This window comes from Zootoca vivipara, chromosome 8 (genome assembly GCF_963506605.1).
Source record: "Zootoca vivipara chromosome 8, rZooViv1.1, whole genome shotgun sequence".
Lineage (NCBI taxonomy): Eukaryota > Metazoa > Chordata > Lepidosauria > Squamata > Lacertidae > Zootoca > Zootoca vivipara.
The window spans coordinates 52,101,021-52,126,175 of NC_083283.1; the positions used below are offsets into that span (position 1 = coordinate 52,101,021).

Here is a 25,155-nt window from a genome sequence, read left to right on the forward strand (position 1 = left end):
ATAAGGACAAATTTTCATAAGGACTTTTTTAAAAAAAAGTGAAAGAAATTAACAGACTCAACCATCCCTTAGAAACAGGAACCACAGAATTCAATAGGACTTAGTCCCAGGTAAGTATGTTTAGGGTGGGAGTCCCTGTTTTAAATTCAGCACATTCTGTGGGGTCAAACAAGGTTTAGCTTGCCTTTGAAACCCTGCTTTTAACACCTTGATTATAGTTGCAGCTTTCAACCAGTACAAATAGACCCCATCAACCCACACACTTATTTTTCCATGTGGCCATAAGACTTCCATCCAAATCTCTTCAATTACCGGTAATAGTAATTCCTTAGGACACTATGATTACATAGGGCAGTACAGTCTTCTGCCTTACAGAAGAAAAGTTTGAGAAGTCCCTTTCTCTTCCCAATTTTTCAGGAAAATAAATTACCTGTTTGATCCATTTATAGAAATGTAAAGATGCAATGTTTTTGCGATTAATATTAATAGTGTTTCAGTTCCATGCATTCATGAATAGATGACAATTCTAAGAGAGCAATAGTTAGCAATGCATTTTAATGACCTAGCTAATGTTTTATTCATATATTACAGACACAGAATTGCCCTTTCTTGACAAACAAAAAACCATTGGATACATTTTTAGCCCTTGTGCCTAATCAAGCTCCTCAATCATAGCATCAGTTGTATGCTTATTCTCATTAAAACTCTCTCGCACACAAACCTTAGCATCGACAGTGACCTTGATGAAGAGCAGGTGTAAAATTAGAACTGTAGATCATAATTTAAGACTGCAAAACTTGAGCACAGTTCTAAACTCCATCGGCAAAGCACCAACAACTTTTAGAACAGAGGTCATATACAGAGATCTGCACATTATAATGAGGAGCTGGGAAAGAAAGTCCCCTTTATGATGCTTTCCGTGTGGAAAACACTCTGCTCTGGACTCACCTAGGAGCAGTTTTGATCCCCACCCTCCACCATGCAGGGTGGCCAGGGAGAAAGAAATACAATACAATCTCATCATTATCTATTATTATTATTATTATTATTATTATTATTATTATTATTTCTTATTAGCATCATAATCTAGATTCTTACTTGCCCTTCACCATCAGGGCCAGGGCTGATAGTATCAGTGCAAAACTACGATATTAAAATCAGTTAAAACAATTTGCTGCCATGGTACACACTGGAGGCACCAGCTTCATAAAGGGGCATGTCCTAATCTACCTCTAATCGCTGGCTGGCTTCGGGGTGGAACAAGGAGGGGTGTCCCTTGGACTTTGGGGGCTGCATACTTCTGAAAGTTAGAGACAGGGGCAGACTTTGTACAAGGCCACAATTTGGTGCCCCCCAAATGGATCTTCTCAATTATGGGTCTTCTCAATTTTGCAGCCCCTTGGCGCACCACCTTATGCAGAGGAACCACCTGTGCTGCCCTAAATCCAGCAGTAATGGACAACAGGATAAAGGTGGAGGTAACAACTGGGCACTGTGGGTGAGAAGGAATGGGAGAGACACATATCAATTAACCTTCCGATCCATGGCTTGGAACCAGGGTGGGGTTACGCTCGAGGGAGACCGGGGTTATATTCTTCAAGGTATGACCCAAATAGGATGCCTGCACAGATTATCAATCTTGTCTGCTGCATTCGTTTGAATTATGTTTATTTAATTAAGCTGCAGCCCCTTAAACCCAAATCTTCATCTTCTTGGGTGTGCAGGAAAAGACATTTGTGAAGCTAATATGCACGTTTTTTTAAAAAAAAATCCAGCATTTTAATTTTTGGCTCTTATACCCTTAATCTATCTAATACATCGTGCCAAGAGACAGGGCAACCAATTTGCCCCCCCCTTCCTCTTTTGCTGGCAGAAAATAGGCCAGTCCAATAAACTAGCCAGCATTCATGTTCTGTTCTTCCTTCTCTTGTTGAGTGCCTGGACTTGTCCTGGTCTGCCCTGAGCAAAAGGGCTCCATCACCAGTCTCCACTTGGGTCGGCAGTCCTACATACACACATCAGTGCCAACAGCAATAACATCACCCCTGCCAACAAGTTTGCATTTACGTGTCATGACTGCGACTTTTTTTCCATCTGCCAACTGGACCACTTGCAAGTGTCTGTTTGGCAGATGTTCCAAGTACTTTGCTGTTCCCCTGGACCATGGGGATTGGATCTTTCCAAATGTTCCCATGACATTTCACACTATTCAGTTGGGTGAAAAGTTCATCGACGCCACTCACAGCCAGCTTCCAGAGTGATCCAAGTGGCTATCAGGAGGAACACATCACATGTCTTTTAGTAGGTAATGAAAGCATTGGCTGTGGAGCAAAGAATTTTGCCAAGGGAAGGAAAATAGACCTCATTGCCTTAAATACTTGTCCTTCATTGACAAAATGATTTTAAGCAGTGTTTCTTTTTCTTTGCTATTACAAGTGGAATAAATGCTGTTATTTCCAGATCTTGTTAATAATTAATGGAGTCATTAGGAACATTAAAAAAAACATCCTCTGCCAGTGAATACATGGGAGAGGAGAGAAATATATATGCCCCATGTTCTAATTAACAATCTTATAATTATTCATCGAACAATTGCATGCATGTATGATCAATAGTAGTGGCAAAATGATGAGTTGGTGTGCGCAGTACTTTAATCACAGAAATTAACATTTGGCTAGAGGGGAAATAGTAATTTGCTTGAATATGTTTATCACTGAAGGTCAAGACAAAATTATTCAGTTGTTGCTTATCTGCCTTGATGTGCACTGAATGGAGGTGTTAATGAATTCATTGTTAACTGAAGCACAAATTCCTAAAGCCAAATCTCTAGTTTCTCTGTAAATGCAGGCTTTTTACATGTAGGAAACTGAACATTGACAACCCCCAAGCTAACACACACAGAGAGCACTAAGGATCAAAAGAAAACTCTTACATGGGTAGCATACATATATTGAGAAGCTTCATCTGATAAGCTGAAACAACCTTGAATAATTCCATTTCCTTTACAGCCATTCAGACTAAATAAAGATCCTTGGGCCAAAAGGTAGATCTCACATACTAAACAGCCTGACATTTATTAAAGAAACAGCATTTCTGTGAAATAAATCCTTGTACAGTGGTGCTTCGCAAGACGAATTTAATTCGTCCTGTGAGTCAATTCGTTTTGCGAAAAATTTGTCCTGTGAATCCCATAGGAATGCATTGAATTTTATTTATTTATTTATTTGCCCATAGGAACACATTAATTGAATTTCAATGCATTCCTATGGGAAACCGCAATTTGCTAAACGAATTTTTCACAAAACGAATTCGTCTTGCGAGGCAACCCTCCGATCGCAAAACCCATTCATCTAGCAAAAAATTTGTCTAGCAGGGCATTCGTCTAGCGAGGTACCACTGTAACAGCCAGTGGGGTTGTTGGCAGGATGATGTGTTTGCTTGTTTTAGAAAAGAAATATATATATATATATATTCTAAACCATCTTTGCATATTACTGTACCTTGAACTTGACCTAATACTAGGAAATAAAAATTTTTCTCTGCAGTTTGTATTCCAACAGGCAATGTTTGAGCAGCTACTATAGCATTAATATGAATTTCCAGAGATAATTGATGAGTTTGACAGGGTGCTAGATCTGCACAAGAAGTAAAGGGTACACACTTAGATTAATTTAGAGTAAAAGTATTCATTTTAATCAAAAGAGCAGAACCTCTCCCAGTTGCAAATGTTTTTAAGCAGAGAAGTCACCTACTCAAAATAACTGTACCAGTAGAAAATGTCTTTTGAAACATGGTCATTAAAGGCCATATTTGCAACCATGTAGCAAAATAAAAATAAAATCAGTCCCACTGGGTAAATGTGTGCAAGGAAATATTCTCAGTACGCTATCAGCTAAGGGTTGATAGTTCTTACCTAAAAACACAGTCACACACCCAGTTACAGGTAGGTAGCCGTGTTGGTCTGACGTAGTCAAAACAAAATAAAAAAAATCCTTCCAGTAGCACCTTAGAGACCAACTAAGTTTGTCATAGGTATGAGCTTTCATGTGCATGCACACTTCTTCAGATATCTGAAGGTATCTGAAGAAGTGTGCATGCACACGAAAGCTCCTACCTATGACAAACTTAGTTGGTCTCTAAGGTGCTACTGGAAGGATTTTTAAAAATTGTGTTTAGTCACACACCCATTTCTCCTTCTTGCGAGATCTGGTATATTGGCCAAAAATGGTCTTTCCTTATGGAATAGAAGCTGAAATGCTTTTCATCCTGTGCAGTTCAGAGATCAACAAAGCAGAGACACCGTGCAATACTAGGTGGGCCAAAGGAAAATCTGTGCTTTCCCAAGCCCTACAAGCAGTAAAATTTGGATCAAATTGATTATATTCTTCCCAGCACTTGAGAATCTCTATCATAAACAGAGGTAAGTCAGACCACAGGGATATAGCCTACCTCCATGTTTACAAGAATAGAGCTCTCAGATAAACAACCAAATGTCTTATACAGTACTTACATGCGCCCACATTTCAGAACATCTGACAAGTGTTGTGCCAATAGGTTTGCTTTTTCCAGCTGCGGATGACAGATGATTATGACCTATTGAAAGGGAGTGCTGTGCTTCTGCTTTGTACATCAGAGGTAACAAATACAAAACACCCTTCTGTTTAGTAGCACTGACAGCATCCCTCCTGATGATCCTTTAGAAAGCATGCACTACTGTAAGGAAAAAACATTTGCCCACAACATAGCAGATTTATAAGGCATTTCATTATTGTATATTGCCTTCTTCCCTGGTTATGCTTTTTAAGAAACTATGGAAAACACAGTTCATGATTGAATATTTTATCATTGTGTATACAGGTCACATTAAACACACACAAGGTGAGTATTTTTCAAGGCAATTCTTTCATGCTGTAAGCCTGACTGATACCAACATGTTCCTCTGAAGACATGCCAATTGGGTGTTTATGGTCCGCCTAGGGATGAGAAACCATGAAAATTTCAGCTTTTCCATTTCTTATCATTCTAATCTTAAATTCATTTTTCATTTCCACATGAGTTCCTGATTATTTTAAAAACCCTCATGAAAACCCTGATGCAATTTTTTGCATGCAATTTTGCCCAACATATACATTTTTTCAAAGCAAATTTATGTGGCATTTCTACCAATATATGCATTAAAAGGACACCTTATGCTAGTACGTTGGGGGCATTATCCCCTCCAATTTTACATATACACCAATGTGGTTTGAGCTAGTTGCAACTGACCAAAAAAGAGATCTTGGGAGTCATGGTGGATGGCTCAATGAAAACCTTGAGCGACTCAGCAACAACCATGAAAAAGGAGAATACTATAGTACCTTTACTATAGTTCCCAATACTATAGTACCTTTACACAAATGGTATTACTACACTTGGAATACTGTGGGCATCTCTGGTTGCTGCCTCTCGAAAAGGGCATTGAAGAAGTGTAAAATGATTAAGGGGCTGAAGAAACTCCTCTATGAAGATGACTTGTATTTGGGGCTCTTTTATTAAGGAAAAATTCAAGTAATTCAAGTAAGGGAAAGTACAAAGTTGTATAAAAGTATGTTATAGTGTGGAGAAAGTGGATAGAGAGGTTGCCACATATAATACTAGAACCTGGATCATCCAATAATGCTAAATCCCATACACACACATTCAAAATTCTTCACATGGCTAAACTATGGAATTTGTTATCACAATATGGTTCCCAGCTTAGAGGGCTTTAAAAGAGCAATAGACCAATTCATAGAAGATAAGGCTATTAGAATGGCTACCAGTTATGATGGCTAATTATTACTTTTAACAACAGCAGTTGCAGTAGGCCTTAGAATGCCAATTGCTGGGGAACAACAGTGGGAGAAGGTTGCGGCCAATGTCATCTTGTGGGTTTCAAAAGTCATGTGGGAAAGAGAATGCTGGTCTGATCCCAGTTTCTATTATCTCTCATCTATTATAAATGTCAAACTACATGCAAATAGAGTAACAAGGAGTGAAAAGCAGTACTTTTAAATGTTTTATTATTGTAAAAAAACCAAAACCCCACACATTTACAGCTGATAAATTCAACAAGGTAAAATAAAATTGGAGCGCTTCCATTCAAGTTAAAATAGACACCTGACTGTGTGGAGCTCTTTACATGATCAAATAATAATAATAGTCATTTTGTTTTATACCACAAGTTATTCATGCCCAACATAAAAGGGGGAATGCTCAGTTAAATCTACTTTAACTGCAATGTTATGAAGCTGAAATGAAATGGCAGTACACTTGAGTTCAGTAAACGCCAGGGAGTTGGACATTCCATATGCTGGATGGCAAACATATACGGTACCTATTTTAACTGCCACTGTCCAAACCACTCTGCTTAACATCCTATAAATTGGTATAAATGCTAGGATTTTTTTGTTGTTGAAAGCATACTCTCAAGATTCAGCACTAGAAAAACTACTATATAGCATGTAGCTGTTATTTGTATCTAAAAGAAAGCTATAAGAACACAAAATTAAGAAGTTGTGTGAAATAGTAGATGAATTCAGATTTCTTGTGCTGACATTCACTACTTCTGTAAACAACATATAACACCAACAAAGTAGAAATGCTATTCTGGTACAGTCTAAAAACCCAGCTCATTTTATGCTTTTGATGCTTAAAGCATAGGGGAATTTTGCAGCATTGGACAAAACCTCAATTATGTGAAAAACCAACTGTGCATGACATGACAAGAGTTATCCTTGACTCAAACAAAATACCATTTGTAACATTCATTGTTCAGAACCAACACAACCTGGTTTAAATTTAAACAATAGCCAGAACAAAGTTTCTTTATAAAGCCAAACTGTCACAGCTAGAATATTTATGTTAAGTATAATTTAAATACCAGCAATTTATTCTTTGGGCAAAGAACTGTCAGTGAAAGTGCTAAACACTTTAACATTTCTCATCTGTTCCTATTTTGAAAAGCAACATTCATTTTTATCAAGGAGAACCCTACTTTAAAAACCCATGCATTTTCAAAACAGCCGTGTTATTATCAGCTTTATTTCCTTCTAAATAACAAAACTATGCAAGTCAAATTTGTTTGCTTAGAATGTCTTAGAAAGTTGATTGGCTTTAAAGTACTACAGGGTTTCCCTATCTGCAGGAGGACAAAAAAATTTATCTTCTAGTCTTAATTCTTTAAAACTTTTTTTATCCAAGCTTAAAATTTCTTTTGAGAATGTACATATTATACCAAACTGCTTTACCAAGACCCACAAGCTGGGAAGCTTTTATTTTTCAGTTTTCCAACTGGATGTGACATAGCCATAGTTCTGAAAATGAGCAGCATAGGTTTGGTTGCTATGGTAATCACCATGGTATCAATACTCCAAACACCATCTTATAGCTTATCCCTTGAGATCTTAACTCTGGAGAGAGCTTACCGTAGTTGCTTTCAATGTCAAGGGACAGTATTAGAGATGACTTATGTGATTTAACAGTTAATGAAAATGTATTGCACTGACAAATACCCCCCTTTTCTATAAGTGTTAACAGTCCTTCAGATAATTAAATTGCTCTGTCCAATCAACATGTAGTTGAGATGACAAATGCAGGTTATCACTGATAACAAGCCAATAAAATATTTGTTTATGTGTTTTTCACCTGCAGAAGTCACAGTTGTTGCAAGATTTAACCCACCTTTAAAAATATTTTGGCATATTGAAGAAACACTTGTCATAAATCATGCAGCACACGCACAGAAAAAATATTCCACTAATTTCATCATAAGCAAATGAAACCCTTAGTTTTGTCAAGATTTGGGGAAATCTCATCTAAAAGCAAGGTTTTTTCCTTTTAAGTTAAATACAGAAGTGAATTTTTAATAATGCACCATATTGGACCAATATAATGCAATAGCAAATGGACCCAGTAAGCAAATACTACTTTGAAGATTATTAAAATTGCATAAAAAACAACTAAAGAGAGACCGCAATACCTGTGTTTAGCACTGCCATGAGACTTATGTAACAGATTATCTAAAATTTACATCTTTTTATTAAAAAAAACAACCGAAAAAGACATGGAATGAAGTACGTATTGATTTTCAAAGCAATACTAACTATTTTAAAAAGCATTTATGTAATGTCCCAAAGGGATGTTTCCCCCTTTACAGATTTCACTCTAGGCTGAGAACATTCCTGCTGTCCTTTTTAAATGTTTTGTTTACTTTGGCCACATAGTTAAAATAATTTTAAACCAGTTCTCAGTAGCTAGAAAAGAAAGAAGCAAATCCTTCACCCAATTTCAGTGTGCATCGCTGTAAAATAGCTCATATATACATCCCTTACTTTGATTTCTTTTCAGCAGGATAAAGATAGTAAAGGACTCTGAAACCCAGACTTCCATTCATTCTTCTTCACGGCCAAGCAATTGGAACACATGCATGTAAAACAAAAAGTTCATCATCTTTGAAGGTCACAGGTAAATAGATGAATTCAATAAATAAGTCTATATTTTGAAATTCTACATATTTTTTAATTAAGCAATTTAGTCTTTTTTCTTTTCAAATATAGTTTTCTGTTCTTGCTCGCCACCTGGAAATTCTAGACGGTTCTCACTGTTTTCTTCCTCTTGTTCTTCCTCAGTGCCTTCATCAGTCAGTTCCCGCCCTGCACTGTCCTTCTTAGATGCCTCAACTTCATCTGATCTTCCATCAGAGTCAGCCATACAAATTCCATAACACATGATGCTGATGACACCCAGTGGTAGACCAAAGAGAAAGCAGCCCAGAAGCGGGGAACTCTTGAAAACAGACTGTTGAGAAATAGTTAGCTGTTAATGACAATTCAACAACATCTAACAAATATATCACTGCATAAGCTTTCATGGAATACGGTCCATTAGATATATGGAGTGTTATCCTGAGCTGCACATGGTTTTGGGGAAGGGGGTTTGTAAAGTGTAAGTCAGAGGGAAATAAAATGCAGAAAAAAACAGTGGGAATTATGTACTTAGCAGTTCCTTGAAGCATCAGGCAAGTGGAGATCGCTCACCTAAAGACTTTATTTTAAAGGGAGTTTATGAACCGATGAAGCTGGTGGCTGTCAAAATCTTGAAGGTTGGCATTCAGTATATCAAGTGGATAAGAAGTAGCAAATGTTACTAAAGCTACAGTGCTATAAACACTTTCCTGGAACTAAGTCTCATTGAACTCAATGGGACTTAAGCTTTTGCACAGACGTGGATAGGAATGTGCATTTAGTAGAACTTGTATTTGATTTAAAAATTTCTGATATTTACAGTGTGTTAAGCAGATGTACTTTCCCCGCAAACATCTTCAATTAAGTTCAGACCAAATTAATGCTATTATAATTAAAAAATTGTCCAGTAGCACCTTAGTGACCAACTAAGATTGTTCTGAGTATAAGCTTTTGTGTACATGCACACTTTGTCAGACTAACATGGCTAACTACCTGAAGCCATTATAATTGTTATTCTACTTTAGGGCAATTCCACAAACTAAGTTTTGTGTACATCTATGCAGGCTTTGCCCCCAAGACAGATTTTATGTGTTTATGGAAATATGTGCACAGACCTATATGTAACTTATTGCTCTTTTGTTTGCTGTTTGCGTTTCTGGCAGGCCAACAACGACATTCAGGTTTCCAGATGTGCCGTGAGTACAGAGAGAAGGTAGCTGAACCAGTTGACAAGTAAGTTTTGAGGGTTCATGAAGCATCTAAATATTTGAATAAATTCTGCATCTTTTAGTGGTACTTGTTACATGGATTACCAGTACAGTGGAACCTCGGTTTATGAACACCTCGGTTTATGAATTTTCGGTTTATGAACACCGCGGACCCATCTGGAACGGATTAATTCACTTTCCATTACTTTTAATGGGAAAGTTCGCTTCAGTTTATGAATGCTTCAGTTTATGAACAGACTTCCAGAACCAATTACACCCATGTTTCAGTTTATGAACGCTTCAGTTTAAGTACTTCACAGACCCGTCTGGAACGGATTAATCCACTTTCCATTACTTTCAATGGAAAAGTTCACTTCAGTTTATGAACGGTTACTCTGCGGACCGTCTGGAACGGATTAATCCACGTTCCATTACTTTCAATGGGAAAGTTCGCTTCAGTTTATGAACGCTTCAGTTTATGAACAGACTTCCGGAACCAATTGTGTTCATAAACCGAGGTACCACTGTAGTACATATTGTATATCTCTACAACTCCTGCAGCTGCTGGGAATACAGTGGCAACTCGACTTACGAACGACTCGACATTCGAATTTTTTGACTTACAAATGGGGTGTAATGGCCGCACGCTTACGAATGTCTCGACACCCGAAAGGTTTTAGATAGGGATTTTTAGACTTACGAATTTTTAGATAGGGTTGCTTCGACTTACGAATTTTTCCGTTTCCAATGCATTCCTATGGGAAATCGTGTTTCCAATGGCGTTTTTCGACTTACGAAGGTGCCTTCGGAACAGATTAAATTCATAGGTCGAGGCATCACTGTCTTGGAAACTCATAGCAGCAGTCCACATAAGGATTATTGCTTGACTCCATGGAGAGCACTTTAAAGAGGGAAGCTGATTTTCAAAGGATTTCTGTGATCCATCTCTCAGTCTAAGCTAGGGTTGGCATATTTCAAAAAGTGAAAATCCGGACAGAAAAGTTATTGAGTTTTATTTTGGCCAAAGTTGATTAGCTTTTTAAAGTTTTGCCAGAAATCTAAAAATAAATGTTAAAAAAGGAAGTTTTTGAGCTATTTTTAAGCAACACTGCCAATATGGGTTGCCATATGTCTGGATTCCTGATGCCAAGCTGTGCGTTTCAAAAGGAAGATATACTGTAACAAACTGGTTTAAAATACAGAATCCAGCACCCAAAATCATGTGATCAAATTAGATATTGATGTTGGGCTGGGTAACCTGTGGACCTCAATATGCTGGATGTTTGGCAGGTACTGTCCCTATTTTAAATCTGATATACGCTTAGACATTATCTAACAGAGACGGGACATTACTTACTCCTACAGTAGACTTGGCATCATAAATTATTCTCTTGATCCGTTGAAGAATTCCATCTCCACCGTGTGCCTAAAATTTCAAAGGTAAAAACAGGCATTGGTGATGTTGTTGTTGATGTTTAATCGTGTCCGACTCTTCGTGACCCCATGGACCAGAACATGCATTAGCGTGCATCAGCACTAGTCAATTATATTTCAGCTTGCATCCACCTTTCTTCACCATGTAGTCTGATATATAATGTTTTTCCACTGAAGGGGAAAATTATTTTCTTGTGACATTCCTGGGGTCCCTTGCAAGGACCTGTCCCCAGGCTGTCTCTAATGTTAGTTCTTTCCAGCGACTCTTGTATTTCAAGGAACATTGGTACTGCACATTCAAATCAGAAAACAGAAATGAAGTAAGATAGCCAACAAACTGTTAGGTCTTTGAGCAGTTCAAGAATTGGTTAAAGAGATTTTGAATAATAGTGAAAGGCTTACTTCTGCAGTGCCTTCCAGGATCTCATTAATGAACTGAACCATATCTTCAGTACTCTCAATAGGTTTATGAGGTAGGAAATACTGTTGATTGGATGTGTTCAATACAACTATAGTGGGGATTTTCAGATCACTGAAACAGTAAAATCAAACAAGTCAGGAACTAAAAAAAGAAAAAAGCTATCAGTTATCAGCATTTAGTTTATTAATAGAGCACCTAAGAACTATAAAAAACTTATTGGTAACTTTGCAACTATCCTATCTATAGTATCTGAACAAGTGATTCAACTCATTTCTTGCAGGAAGACCAAATGAGGTGGTGGTAGTGGAGTATTTGCCACATTCCTAGGACATTGAAAAATCATACAAGGTTCAGCTTTAACCATCTTGCTTCTGACAAAGGTTTCATAGTCTACTTTCCCAAGGCTTAACTATGAGGGGGAACAGCAGATACAACAAGTGAATCTGGACAAGACTACACTAGTAGCCAGCAAGTCGTGGTATCTAGAGCAGAATGAAGGCAATCTTGATAGACAGAAATCTGATTCCCCATGCAGGGTGGATAAAAATCAATGATTTTTTTAAAAATCGGATTTTTTTGATTTAAATCGATTTTTTTAATAAAATGCTTTTTGAGGAAAATATATTACCATCCAAAGGTTATTCCATCATGAAATACAGATTAGTTTTTTAATTATGTAGAATAAGGTTGTGTATGTTTAATTTTTGGGGTAAATAAATTCCATTAATCCATTCACAATGTCATGCTCTTCCAGAGGTTTTTTTAAGATTATTGGGCAGTTTCTCTGCCTACAAGATGATATCACAGATGCTTGGTTTACTTTAGCAGTTCTCAAAACTGAATTTGACTCAACAGAGATCACATGCCTCTTCTTCACAGCAAAAATGTTATAACATGAACAGAGTTGAGAAAAAGACCTTAATCCTATTGTTCTACAAACCTATGAATACAGAAACAACCCCTTCAGTGCTAAGTTTCAAGAAGTTAAGTGAATAGAATAGAAACAATATTTTTCTGATTGTTTGGAGTGGACAGTATTTAAGTTTTTCATGTGTAGGCTGGGCTGACAGTCTAAATTTTTTAAAATATATATATATTTTGTTTTTTGTTTAGCCAAATTAGTTAACAAGCATGGATGTTTGTTTAAGCAAATAACATGCTGTAATCTTATTGTTTCAGTTGAATAAATCTATTTAAATTGTTGTTATTAAGGTAATGATTATTTTTCTCCTTCCTAAGTACAACAGTAAAGTTGTCCAAATATGAATGATTAACCTATTAAACTGGGGATAAAAAACTAATATGAAAAGTTGTTATTCTAAAAATCTTCATCTACTTGCATATTAAAGTTATACCAGCAAGAATTAGTCTTTATGTAGAAAACTATGATTTAAATCAAGCCTTACTGACTAGTGATTTAAATCGTGATTTAAATCGTGATTTAAATCAGATTGATTTAAATCAAATCCACCCTGTCCCCATGACTGCCATTGTAGCTAGCTACTAACTTCTACAACATGCCCAAAAGTACCATTTGCTGTAGTTTACAGCAGCAAGTCTTTTGCCAAAATACCATTTGCTGTAGTCTCCAGCAGGAAGTCTTTTGCCAACTATATCTACAGACTACATTTGGAATAATATTGTAATTTATCAAGTGGACCAAGCCAAGGAGAGCTAGTCATGGCTTCTCATTATTACAGCTGGCATATCCAACTCCCAAGAGACTGTGATCTATTCCCACTATAAAAAACTGGCAGTGATCTACCCATTGGATTGACCAAAGGTGTTGAGCTTTTTGGGGGGAGCCTTCAGCAAAGTTGTTTCAACCAATGCCTGATCTGCAGGAATGGCCTCATTTCTGCTGGGAAACATAGGTATCAGATGTGAGCTTCCAAGCTTTAAGCTTTGGTGTAATTTGAGCGTCTATTCAGGAAAAAGAAGGGTTATTGCTCTGCCAAAACAATGGAACATAACCCGGAGCTGCCCTTATGAATCCTCTCAAAGAGAGATTTGAGAGCTTTATACGCCTCTTCTAGGCCATAAAAGCTCAGCAACAATAGCTGAAATTCAAAATCCATCAAGCATGTAAAACAAAGTCATAAGTTCCTAATACGTTTTTCTCCTTAATGGTGTGTAATCATTTCTCAGTATATATAAGCCTCAATCAGAATGTGTGTGTGTGTGTGTGTGTGTTTCATGTTCAGCTCCCATTTATGTGCCTTTTCTCTCTCCATTTACCATCCCATCCTGCCATCTAGTGGAAAAAGTTATATACAAACTTTAAGTATCTAGGTTTTATATATACTGTAATGAAAGTGTTCTCTTTAAAAGTAAAATGGTTTTATTGCACATTGAAGGGCCATATCCAAGTGCTATTTATTTTAAACACAAATTTTATTTTATTTATTTATTTTAAACACAAACACACAAAACAGTACAAATCATAAAATTAGGACAAGTGTGTAACTTTGGCACAGACAATTCATATGATAAATTTCCAGGGTTCACAGCAATTCCATAGAGGGAACATGCTGAACCCATTATTGTGAAGGCAATCACTGGGCAGAGTATCTCATCCTACATTGTGCAAAACCAATGCATGTAGTGATCAGCTTTCACACATCTACCAAGTTTATATGCTCTCTTTCTACAGATATTTGTAACCTGCTTAAAGCAAACATAAGAACAGAGTTTCAAAATATAAACCTTATTAGACAAATGATATTATTAGCATGAAATCTCAAAAACATACTTACTCCATTAGTAAACTATTCATGTATTCATTACCATCCATATGGCCAAACTGGAAGCTCCTGTGAAGAGTCAAAATACAAATTGTTAATTAAACCTAACTTTTAAAAGATGACAGCAGGTTGTATCCATCTATATTTGGAGAACTTGGGAGGCAAACTTGGAGGTTCCTCATTTGGAGGCAGTGGTTTGAATCAAAACTGCTTCTGCCAAACAGATTTTCTGCAACTGCTGATCAGCAGTTACAGCAAGCTCGTTTGAATGGCCGCTCCCAGAGCCGATCAACTGACCGGCAGTGAAAGTGTGTCACAGGAAGTTACTGCTACCACACTGATCAGCTGATCAGCGTAACAGCTACTTCCCCTGAACTCTGTCAGGTGTTAAATCGCCTTTTGTTATTAAGGCAGTCTCACCAACCCATGGGGAGTGGGGGAATTAGGGATCCTGATTTAAGGGATGTGTGACTTAGTGAAAAGATAGCATGAAACCCACAACAAAAAAGTTCTTTTGTATTATCACTCCTAACATGCTTATTCCTTTTCAGAGTTCTAGCGATACTCTCTTCTTAATATAGAGCTCGCCACGCCAATTAATCACATTTTATGCTTTTCTGCACTTTTAGAAGACACTTGAAGGCAGCCCTGTTTAGGGAAGTTTTTAATGTTTGAAGTTTTATTCTGTTTTTAATGCTCTGTTGAAAGCCACCCCCAGAGTGGCTGGGGGAAACTATTAATAAATTATTATTATTTATTTATTTATTTATTTATTTATTTATTATGGTAGTTACTTCAAATTATAAAAAATGGACTAATTTCAGCAAATTTCAGCAACTGTATTTGTGAGGAGGAGGATTTGATAACACAGGGTCATATCCAATGCTGCAGCTCTGTTCATACAACACACTTTCTTCTTCCTCTCCTATGTGTTCAGATTTTGTGGATACACAGGCGGAAGAGAGGAAATGGAAGTCTCGATGTGCTAGCAGAACTCTGCTAACAGAGCACTGGATGCAACCCATAGCTAGGCAAAAGCATGGGACTGTGTGCATATTTTGTTTAAACAGTTGGATCTATGCCTTGTAATATAATAATAATAATAATAATAATAATAATAATAATAATAATAATAAATTTATTATTTATACCCCGCCCACCTGGCCCGGTTCCCCCAGCCACTCTGGGCGGCTTCCAACAAAATACTAAAATACCGAAATTATTGGATCCAAAGAAACTGGACAGGCCAAACAATACTACAAGTAGTGGCCAGAAATGTGAGAGGGGCACTCCAGTGCCTATTACCATAACCCCTTGCTCCTCCCCACAACTAACAAGAACAGAATTAAAAATTAAGATCCAAATATTGAGTACAAAAAAATAGATTAATTCTGCACATTTCTGCATTCCCCTAGCCTAGACCACTCTCACACTTCATCATTTGTGCACAAGTAATTTACAACCTCCAGAAGAGCTGCCCTTAGTTGAACAAAACCCATGGGTAGCAACATTGTTGTACAGCTTTGCTATCTCCTGTACCTTGGTCCCTTTGGACTAGGAAACTATTCTCAGAAGAGTAGTGCCAGGATAAACATCTAGCTACATCCATTAAGGATCTGGCAGTCTGTTCATATATCTGAAAGCTTAAAAAATGCAAAAGTATCTTGCTCTGCATGAGCTAATATTTGTATTTTCAAGTGGCTAATAATTGCAGTTTAAATTGATGTCAATATGGTAAACCGAACTGCACACATATTACAGAGCTAATAAAATGAAAGAGCTTTTCCATCTCAGTATTACTTATTTCTCATTACAGTTATTTGTGAAGCTATACTTTTTCAAGGAAGAACGTAGTTTCTATTCTATCTTGACATCAGAAGGTGCTAGAGAGCAAATGTGTGACATACATGTGTTAGGGTATTTTAAAAGTCTTTTTTAAAAGAAAATGCAGCACACACACATTTTCAAAACGTATGCAACGCCTAAAGCTTAGTTTCTTCCACTTCTCTCCTAAATTTGGACAATTTGTGTATATGGTCTTAAGATTACCTAGCTATTATGAATGGATTTGTTGTTAACTGTCACGGTCAAAACTACTAGAATTTGCAGTATTTATTCAACACACTCAACACACGACTAGGAACAATTAACAAGTGATTAAATATATGCATGTACCTATGAAAGTGGTCTCTATGATTTTTTGCAACATCCTGCATAATAGACTTCAACCTGTAAAAAGAAACATTTCACAGTATTTCCACAAATAGAAACAGAATCTATTCAGCAATGGTATTGTTCAGCATTGCTACACATTCAGCAATGAAACACATTGGGCCATGGAGATAAGGGAGTACCTAAGCATAAAGCCTGTTTATGAAGGCCAAGGTACGGTTTGGCCATTACATCTAGACTGCTCCATGGCTCCCGATTTACAAGAAATCCAGATTCTACTCAGTTTTGTGCCACTACATACTATATGAATACAGTTGTACCTTGGTTGTTGAATGCCTTGGTACTCGTCCATTTTGGCTTCCAAACACCACAAACCTGGAAGTGTTCCAGTTTGCAAACGTTCTTTGGGAGCCGAATGTCCAACATGGCTTCTGCAGCTCCCAATTGAGTGCAGGAAGCTCCTGCAGCCAATCGGAAGCCGTGCTTTGGTTTTCAAACGTTTTCGGAAGTCGAATGGACTTCGGGAACCGATTCCGTTTGACAACCAAGGTATGACTGTATTTGTCTGTGCCCTTCAATACAGTAGCTTCATATGTCTGACATACAGCTCAATCCTATCTGATAAAAAGGATAAAAAGGGCAGCTGAATGAATGGACAACAATGGCAAGTGAAATGATGTCAGCTAGAGACTTAAGTGACAATGGATGCAGCAGTGGAGACGCATCTTGGACATATCCTGTAACGTGACAGGAAACCAGTTTTTTAACCTGTTTTTTTAACCTGTTTTTTTAATGAGAATGTATTAAATTAAATTAATTTGGTTTAATTTGTAATAATTTGGAAAATCAATAAAAATAATTGGCGAAAAAAGGAAAGGGAAACCTGATCCCATGAATGGTGAGTTCAACGGGACTTAATTCCTAGTAACTGTACATAGGACCATACTCTTTTCCCTTTATTAATAATATCTGAATAAACCTATGGCTTGTTTTTGATGTGCAGCTTCTTTTTATATTAGTATTTAAACAACGTAGTCCAACAACAGACAAGTTAGGGATTAGAGCTGGGTTCATGCAGTCTGATGTTCAAGAGGTGTCATTTTCTAAATGGTTTGTTATGTTTTATCATGTATACACACCAACATACCTAATATGTTCAACAGAAGTGTTTTTATCATCAATAATTGCAATAGCCACAAGTTTTCCTAAAAAGTAAAAGACACAGAATTAAATTTAGGATATGTCTACAGAAAGATGTTTCTTCTTTAAGTAACCTCCCATCCCCAAAGACACAGAACAGCTATTTTGTAACCAGTAGGTAGCCGTGTTGGTCTGAGTCGAAGCAAAATAAAAAAATTCCTTCAGTAGCACCTTAAAGACCAACTAAGTTTATATTTTGGTATGAGCTTTCGTGTGCATGCACACTTCTTCAGATCAGGTGTATCTGAAGAAGTGTGCATGCACACGAAAGCTCATACCAAAATATAAACTTAGTTGGTCTTTAAGGTGCTACTGAAGGAATTTTTTTATTTTGTAACCATTATATATATATCATTGCCAAATGCTCCAGAAATGGAAAATGCTACTCAAAATAAAACACTACTCATGCCCAACCACAAAGCACTTTCTCAAATGGAAAGGTCTTAGATACACAAGCTACAATAAACCTTGATGGAAGACATGGAGCAGAATAGAGTATTTAAGTTGGAAACTCCATCACTACTATTAAACTTTCTTCTGAAGTTATTCTGTGTGTGTCCTACACAATGCCTATCACCTTTCAATGTTCAGTAGGTTACTGTTACAGGAGAACTCTCCCATTTCAAAATATGTGGGGGATTGCAAGACTGAATTTTGCTGCCCATGGAAAGATATCATATCTGGGAGAGGAGCTCAAGCCTAGATTTAGCTTTCCATAGGAAGGGAGTTTTGAAGAGTGCTGATTACTAGCATTATTAGTAGTGTGAATGTTTGGCATCATAAAGCAGGATCTGAAGAAGGGATGTGCATCAGTGGAAAATCCACAATCCATTAAATCCTTTGATGTTTCCCCGGTATAGCACATCATAAAGCAGCTTTTAAAAATTGCAGCTGACATTACATACAAAAGTATTAATGTAACGTACAATAAAGTTCTGAAGGAAGGATGTCTTACCTGTGTCTCCAAGTTCATACAGAGTAAATCCATCAACATTAAGATACCCCTGAAATCTCTCCTTGCTTATCCAGGATGACAAATCACCATCTTCATATTCTTTAAAAAGAAAAAAAAGTGAAAGAAAAAATGAAATACGTATGCCTTCTTCTAACACTATCATACAGGCATGTCCAACTCCCAAGAGACTGTGATCTACTCCCAGTATAAAAAAAATTGCTCAGAGTGGAATTCAAAAATAGATTATTCTGTAGGCGAAAGGCAATTTTAGCCAATTGTCCCACTCAATGGCAGTTCCCTTTATAATCTGCTGCAAAGTATTGACGTACTCTTCAGAGCAGGTGGTGCAGCTAAGTGACAACCACCCATCCCTCTTCTGTCACTGTGAGTTTCAGTAAGCAGAGATGCAGCCTCAACTGGATCTGACTCATTTCCATAAATGGAAGGAGCCCTTCCATTCATGGAAGAGTAGGTCTGGATCCAAACCCATATATAACCAAAGTAGGAAGATCCAGGAAGAAGAAAGAAGTGCCAGTAGACTTTGGGGAACTTCAAATTTTGTAGAACTACCAGACCAGCAACAATTTCAGGTAAAAATATTAATGGGAAGGAACCCCAGAACACCTGTACGAGGACAGCACATTCTCAAAGCTACAGAATCCCAAGTCAACTGGAAAAGAAAACCTGGGGGAAAGAGGGGAATTAGAATATACACTAGGCCTACCAAAGCACCATGTGCACAACTGAAACTTACAGAGTGCCTGTTAATAATTAATAAATAAGAGGAACAACCTACTTTGAAGCACATGACATAGATGCCAGTCACAGTCTGAGCCGGCATGGCACTGCTTTTACATCTCTAAATTATCAAAGACTGTGCACACATTTTGATATTTTTGAAAAGTATGTAACAACATCTAGACTGAGACGTATTAGGGCGAGAATCCTTAAAATGCAGGGGGGAGGAATCTGATACATGTTACTGACATTTTACTCTTGATCTATAACTTACCATCATACACAAAATAAGTTCCATCTTTGAAAACTATAACAGCTGGCATCTCAGGGAGTGACACATACTGAAAGATAACAAAAAGATAAAGCAAACACTTTAAGGGCACAAAGAAACTTCCAGGATACATTCAAATTTCCCAGTTTTTTATTGATTCTACTTTTCAGTTATAGACCATGAAGTGGCTTATAAATATTCATAAAACACAAAGTCACTGAATAAAAACAAACAGTATGAAGGTGTAAAAAAAAAAAGCACCATGGTGTCTCCTGCCTAGAGATGCCTACATCACCACCCTCTTTAATGTCTCTCTTTCAACAGGTGAAGATTTAAATTTTTATTTGGCACTGGCTTGTCAAGCTGACGTCACATCAAAATATATTAAGATGAGCTGTAGATTAAAAAGTTACATCTGTTGGTTTCTTTGACTGGTTTACGGGTTCTATTTGCTTTCTCATTCTGTTAGTTGGGCTCATTATATTTTTCATTTGTATTGCTGTTAGTTGCCTTGGGTGCTATATGCAGAAAGGCAGGAATATAAAATGTAAGTCATACATAAAATTAAAAATGAGCATCACAACATAATACACTGACAATGCACTTCTGATGCAGATATTCTTCCCAATCTCTTTCCCCAGTTGGATGACAGAAAAGCTAGGCACCATTTTTGAAGGAGAAAACTGACAATACCCAAAAATAAACTGTGGGCAGAAATGTTCTATTAAGAAAGGAGGTGGGATATGAGGAAATTTTATTTATGTACTTTTATAGCTCAAGTTATTCAACAAATTAGAAATTTAGCTTTGATTTTCCAGTTTAGTATGTGTAACAATTAAAAGGTTTGTGTATTACATAACAAAACTAGCTGGTGAATAAATGTTAATATTTTTGTTTGCTGTATCATAGATGTGCAATGCCTATGTTCAAGTAAGGCGTTCTTGACACTTCTAGAAAAATTCTAGTGTAAAAGTATGGTGTACTTTTCCTATTTAAAATGAGAACCTGTTTTTTAAAGGGATTTTGGCCTTAGTACTTTTATTCTCTAGATAATTTAAAATTCTATTGTCCCTATTTTTTGCAGTTTCAAACCCTGAGGATAGTAAGAAAATTAGCACAAAGTGGGATAAATTGCAAGCCAGCAGAGACAATAAATTGTGTTCATTAAAAATAGCCTCATTGCTTTTTGTGCATCAAGCTGTCAAAGAATAAAAATGCAAGGAATTGTCTTTTGAACTTTACCTTGAACCTCACCACCACCACTGTGGTCATTTTCAAGAGAGGATCTAACTCTTATAATACATCTGCCACCCAAAACAATGACAGCACAATGGGGATAAGTCGTTTTAAAAAAAATCTTTGTATAGTACTGAATTGGGCTGGTAAAGTATTTACATTTGCACCACAAATATAACTAGTATAGGGTGCATAGCTGCCAAGTTATCCCTTTTTTAAAGGGATTTTCCCTTATGCTGAATAGGCTTCCTCGCGAGAAAAGGGAAAACTTGGCAGCTATGATAGGGTGCATCTTTTAAACTTCTTTTTGCATCAGAATGCAAACTAGGATAAGAGAGATCTAACTATCTTAAGTGCACTACAGCATTGGGTCTCTCTCTAAATATACATATACACACAGAGAGAGAAGAAGAAGAGGAGGAGTAGTAGTTTGGATTTGATACCCCGCTTTATCATTACTACCCTAAGGAGTCTAAAAGTGGCTAACAATCTCCTTTCCCTTCCTCCCCCACAACAAACACTTTGTGAGGTGAGTGGGGCTGAGAGACTTCAGAAAAGTGTGACTATCCCAAGGTCACCCAGCAGCTACATGTAGAGGAGCGGAGACGCGAACCCGGTTCCCCAGATTACTATTCTACCATTCTTAACCACTACACCACACTGGTGTATTTTGAATGATACAAAATATTATTGAGAAGACTTAGGACCAGTTTCCACTAACCAGGTGTGCTAGCGAAAGCCACTGCAAAGGCTTTCACTAGAGCAATGAGGCTTTCACCCCTGCACCCCTGATCCCACAAATCCACTGGGGTGTGTCAGGAGAACCCACAGAACAGCATGCAGGGGGAGGAGAAGGGAGACTGTTCTGTCTGGCAAGGCATGATGTTAAATTCCAGCCTTACCATTGCAACCTCCAAACATTACTATCCTGTCCTCTACAAATCACTTTCATCACCCATAGTCTCCCATTAAGTGATTGAAGTTGCCCTGTTTCCATTTTCCCTTGCCAAGTGGCAACAAGAACATGACAAAATTATACTCCCAACAGCTCCATTTCTTTTACACAAAGAAATATCAGACCCAGAATCAGCCCCATCCCCCTTTTCAAAGACCTCAAGGAAAGACAGACCTAAACAGAACATGTGCAACTAAACTGTGTGCCCTATAAGAGTCTCTTCTTAATTTTAGATGGTGCCGATTGTGGAATTCAGGCAATGGAGCTGAAATTTAACAGTGCCTTGCCTTATCAGCTATGGCTGCTTCACAAAGCCATAACTGGACATGTTGCATTGTCACACCTAAATGGCTCATTTCCGATTATGGAGAAAGACTTAAAATGACAACTCTTACTTGCATTCATGTAAAGCATACCAAAACAAAACATGAAAACACCCGACCACCACCACCTCAAACATTTTTAATGGTAATCTAACAGTGTTTATTTACATACATTCTTGAATAAATTTACCTCAGGTAGTATCTCTTCTGAGGCAGAAAAAAAGTAGGTATAAACAATTAGTTCGGAAGCAACTTCTATGTATTTTTCCTGTGGAAATACAAATAGACATTTTAAAACAGTTTCTCAATCTTCATAATAAACATAGCAAAACAAAAATACAATGTTGCTTATTTCACTGCTAAATGTTGGTTCCTCATTAACCAAAGCAGGGGCAAGGAACCTTTTTGGGTTGAGAGCTGCATGCTGGTGTTGGGACCTGAAGTCACGGATGAACAGCCTTTCCTCTCTCTCACCCATCCTTCCTTCCCAGGAGGCTGCCGGAGAAGGGACAGATCACTCTTAGCATATGGCTACTGATCACTTGCAGAGGAAATTTCTAAATTTCTCATCTCTCCATTTATTCTAGCTTCCCCTTCCTTTCCCCTCATGTTTCCCCACAGCCCCCACAAAACTAATCTGAAAGCAACATCAAGACCTTAGGCTTCAAGTTCCCAACCCTGGCCTTAAGTACTTGTGACTGTGTCTCAACATAGTCATACTACCGTGTTTCTCCGAAAATAAGCCATACCCAAAAAATAAGCCATAGTGAGAGGCAGTTTAACCTTGTAGGTTAGTACCATACTTAATAAAAAAAACAAGACATCCCCTGAAAATAAGCCATCATGTGTTTTTTTAAAATTAATTTTTATTAGTTTTCGCAAACCACATACTCCATTATCAAACATTTGGGCACATTACATTCATTATCTTTACAAATTCTCTATAATTCTCAAATAAAAATACAACTTAGTATAGTAATAATAACAACAACTCTTAAAGTTCAAACCTAAAGTTACAAAAAATTCCGATGATCGACTTCCACACTACTTTCTTCTGCTGTTTTTATATTCATGTGTTTGGTTGCGCGGTATAACATTCCTTATCGTTTCAGTCTATTTTCAACATTCTTCATATCGTTTTTAAACCTTCATCATCTTTCTTTTTGTACTAATATTTTCTTGTTTAATCCTCTTTTTGTATATATATAAATATATATATATATATGCGTATTTATTTATTTATTTATTTATTTTATTTTTACTATACATTGTACTGTATTTTCTATCTGTATGTCCAATAAAGATTTTTAATTTGTTGTTGTGGGTTTGTTTCCTTCTGTGAGTAATTTCTTATTTAAGATGTTATTTTGTTTCAACTATCTTATCTATATATGCTATAAATTTTCCCCATTCTTTCATGTACACCTCGCTGCCTTGCTGTCTTATTCTCGATGTTAGTTTTGCAATTTCCATATATTCCACCATTTTCCTTCTCCAGTCTTCTACTGATGGAATTAACTCTTGTTTCCAGACCTGAGCTAGAATTACCCTCGCTCCTGGTTTCTCTCTGGTTTCTCTTCAGAACATATTAATCTTTTGCCTTTTACCACCGTGGTTTTTTTTTTTTTTTTAGGAAAACTAAATATAAGACAGTGTCTTATTTTTGGAGAAACACGGCATGTGTCTGTCTACAGCCAGCTGATCCTCATGATGTTAAGGCAACAGCAGTAGCACTCTTATTCGTCCATTCCCTCCCACACCATTCCTTCAATTTGCAGGGTAGGTTATGGTATGAAATCCTAAAGGCACAATCCACAGGCCCATTTTTGTACTTCCAGGAGATTAACAACTCAATTTCTACGAATCTTCTTCTTCAAGGGAATAACACTGATTTCTCTCATCTTAGCATCATTAAATTCAACTCTACAATTCTATGAATCTAAATATATCTACCTCACTGCACTGAATTGATTGATTGATTGATTGATTGATTGATTGATTGTCCCAAAGCTGCAACTTTAAGTACCCTTGCAAATTTGGTAAAATTACTTAGGGTTGAGATGCCAGCTACCAGAACAATCTTAGGAAGCATGTATTAAAAACGTTATACTCTTTTGGAATCAGCAAACAAAAATTTAAATGAAGTTTCAAACCTTCAATGGAGATTCTCCACCAATGTAAAGAAAAAATACACGATGCCTCTTTTGCACATGTTCAAACATCTGCTGGCTAGGGAGGGGTCGGATAATAGGCCTGAAGAATAAAATAAAGAAAACAAGAGAAATGGGAGCAAGAAAAGCAGCTTCCAATTGCTGTCCCCGAGTACTGATAATTTTAAACACCTTTAAATCTAGGACCAATGAGAACTCAATACAGGGGTGCTGAATCACACCAGCTTGTCTTCTCTTGTAAATATTTCAACAATTACATTGGAGTGGGGGTGGGGTAGGGAATCAACTACAATGTGCTAACCTCATGTATTGGCATTATCCACCAAAAACCTTTATTTTCATTTTTTTTAAAGGATTCACTTTCAAGTATCAGATGACAACACTAAGAAATTATCTAAGTGCTTAGAATTTGAGGAGAACACATGAAAATCATCAGTGAACTTTTGCCTTGCAAAATACTTATTTTTAAAAATGGGGGAAGGGAAATGCTGCTAGCATTTCTTTTCATCTAGCATCTAATAATTATTAGGAAATGTTACATCATCCTATCCTAGCTTTCCAGTTCAGCAACTGTGTTCTATAGTTGCATCATTACTGGAGTCAATATAGAAACATTTTAAAGGCTTAATTAAGAACTCTAGTGGTAATTTCATCATGTTGTTAGATGTATTTTCTCCCAGTGTTTCCTACTATGATAGCTATGTTTTTAAGACTTCTAGGAATTGATCATAGGCATTTGTTAAAGAAATAGCTGCTAAGGCTCCATGCAGACATCACAATAAGGTGGCTACATTTTATCTTAACATCTTGTGACTACAGACTAAGGCACAGAATAGATGTCTGG

General features: G+C 37.0%; 1 protein-coding gene across 1 annotated transcript in view; it reads right to left on the bottom strand.

Moving 5' to 3' along the window:
* The window catches only part of TMX3 (thioredoxin related transmembrane protein 3), a 61,237-nt gene that overhangs the window by 29,596 nt on the left and 6,486 nt on the right, over positions 1-25,155 (bottom strand). Inside the window, exons 7-16 of the mRNA XM_035125637.2 lie at positions 24,294-24,393; positions 22,331-22,408; positions 19,630-19,696; positions 18,618-18,716; positions 17,610-17,667; positions 16,466-16,519; positions 14,303-14,359; positions 11,528-11,657; positions 11,049-11,117; positions 8,595-8,817 (exon numbers count right to left, since the gene is read on the bottom strand). Coding sequence (XP_034981528.1) covers positions 8,595-8,817; positions 11,049-11,117; positions 11,528-11,657; positions 14,303-14,359; positions 16,466-16,519; positions 17,610-17,667; positions 18,618-18,716; positions 19,630-19,696; positions 22,331-22,408; positions 24,294-24,393 — 935 coding nt within the window. The remainder of the gene's footprint in view (positions 1-8,594; positions 8,818-11,048; positions 11,118-11,527; positions 11,658-14,302; positions 14,360-16,465; positions 16,520-17,609; positions 17,668-18,617; positions 18,717-19,629; positions 19,697-22,330; positions 22,409-24,293; positions 24,394-25,155) is intronic.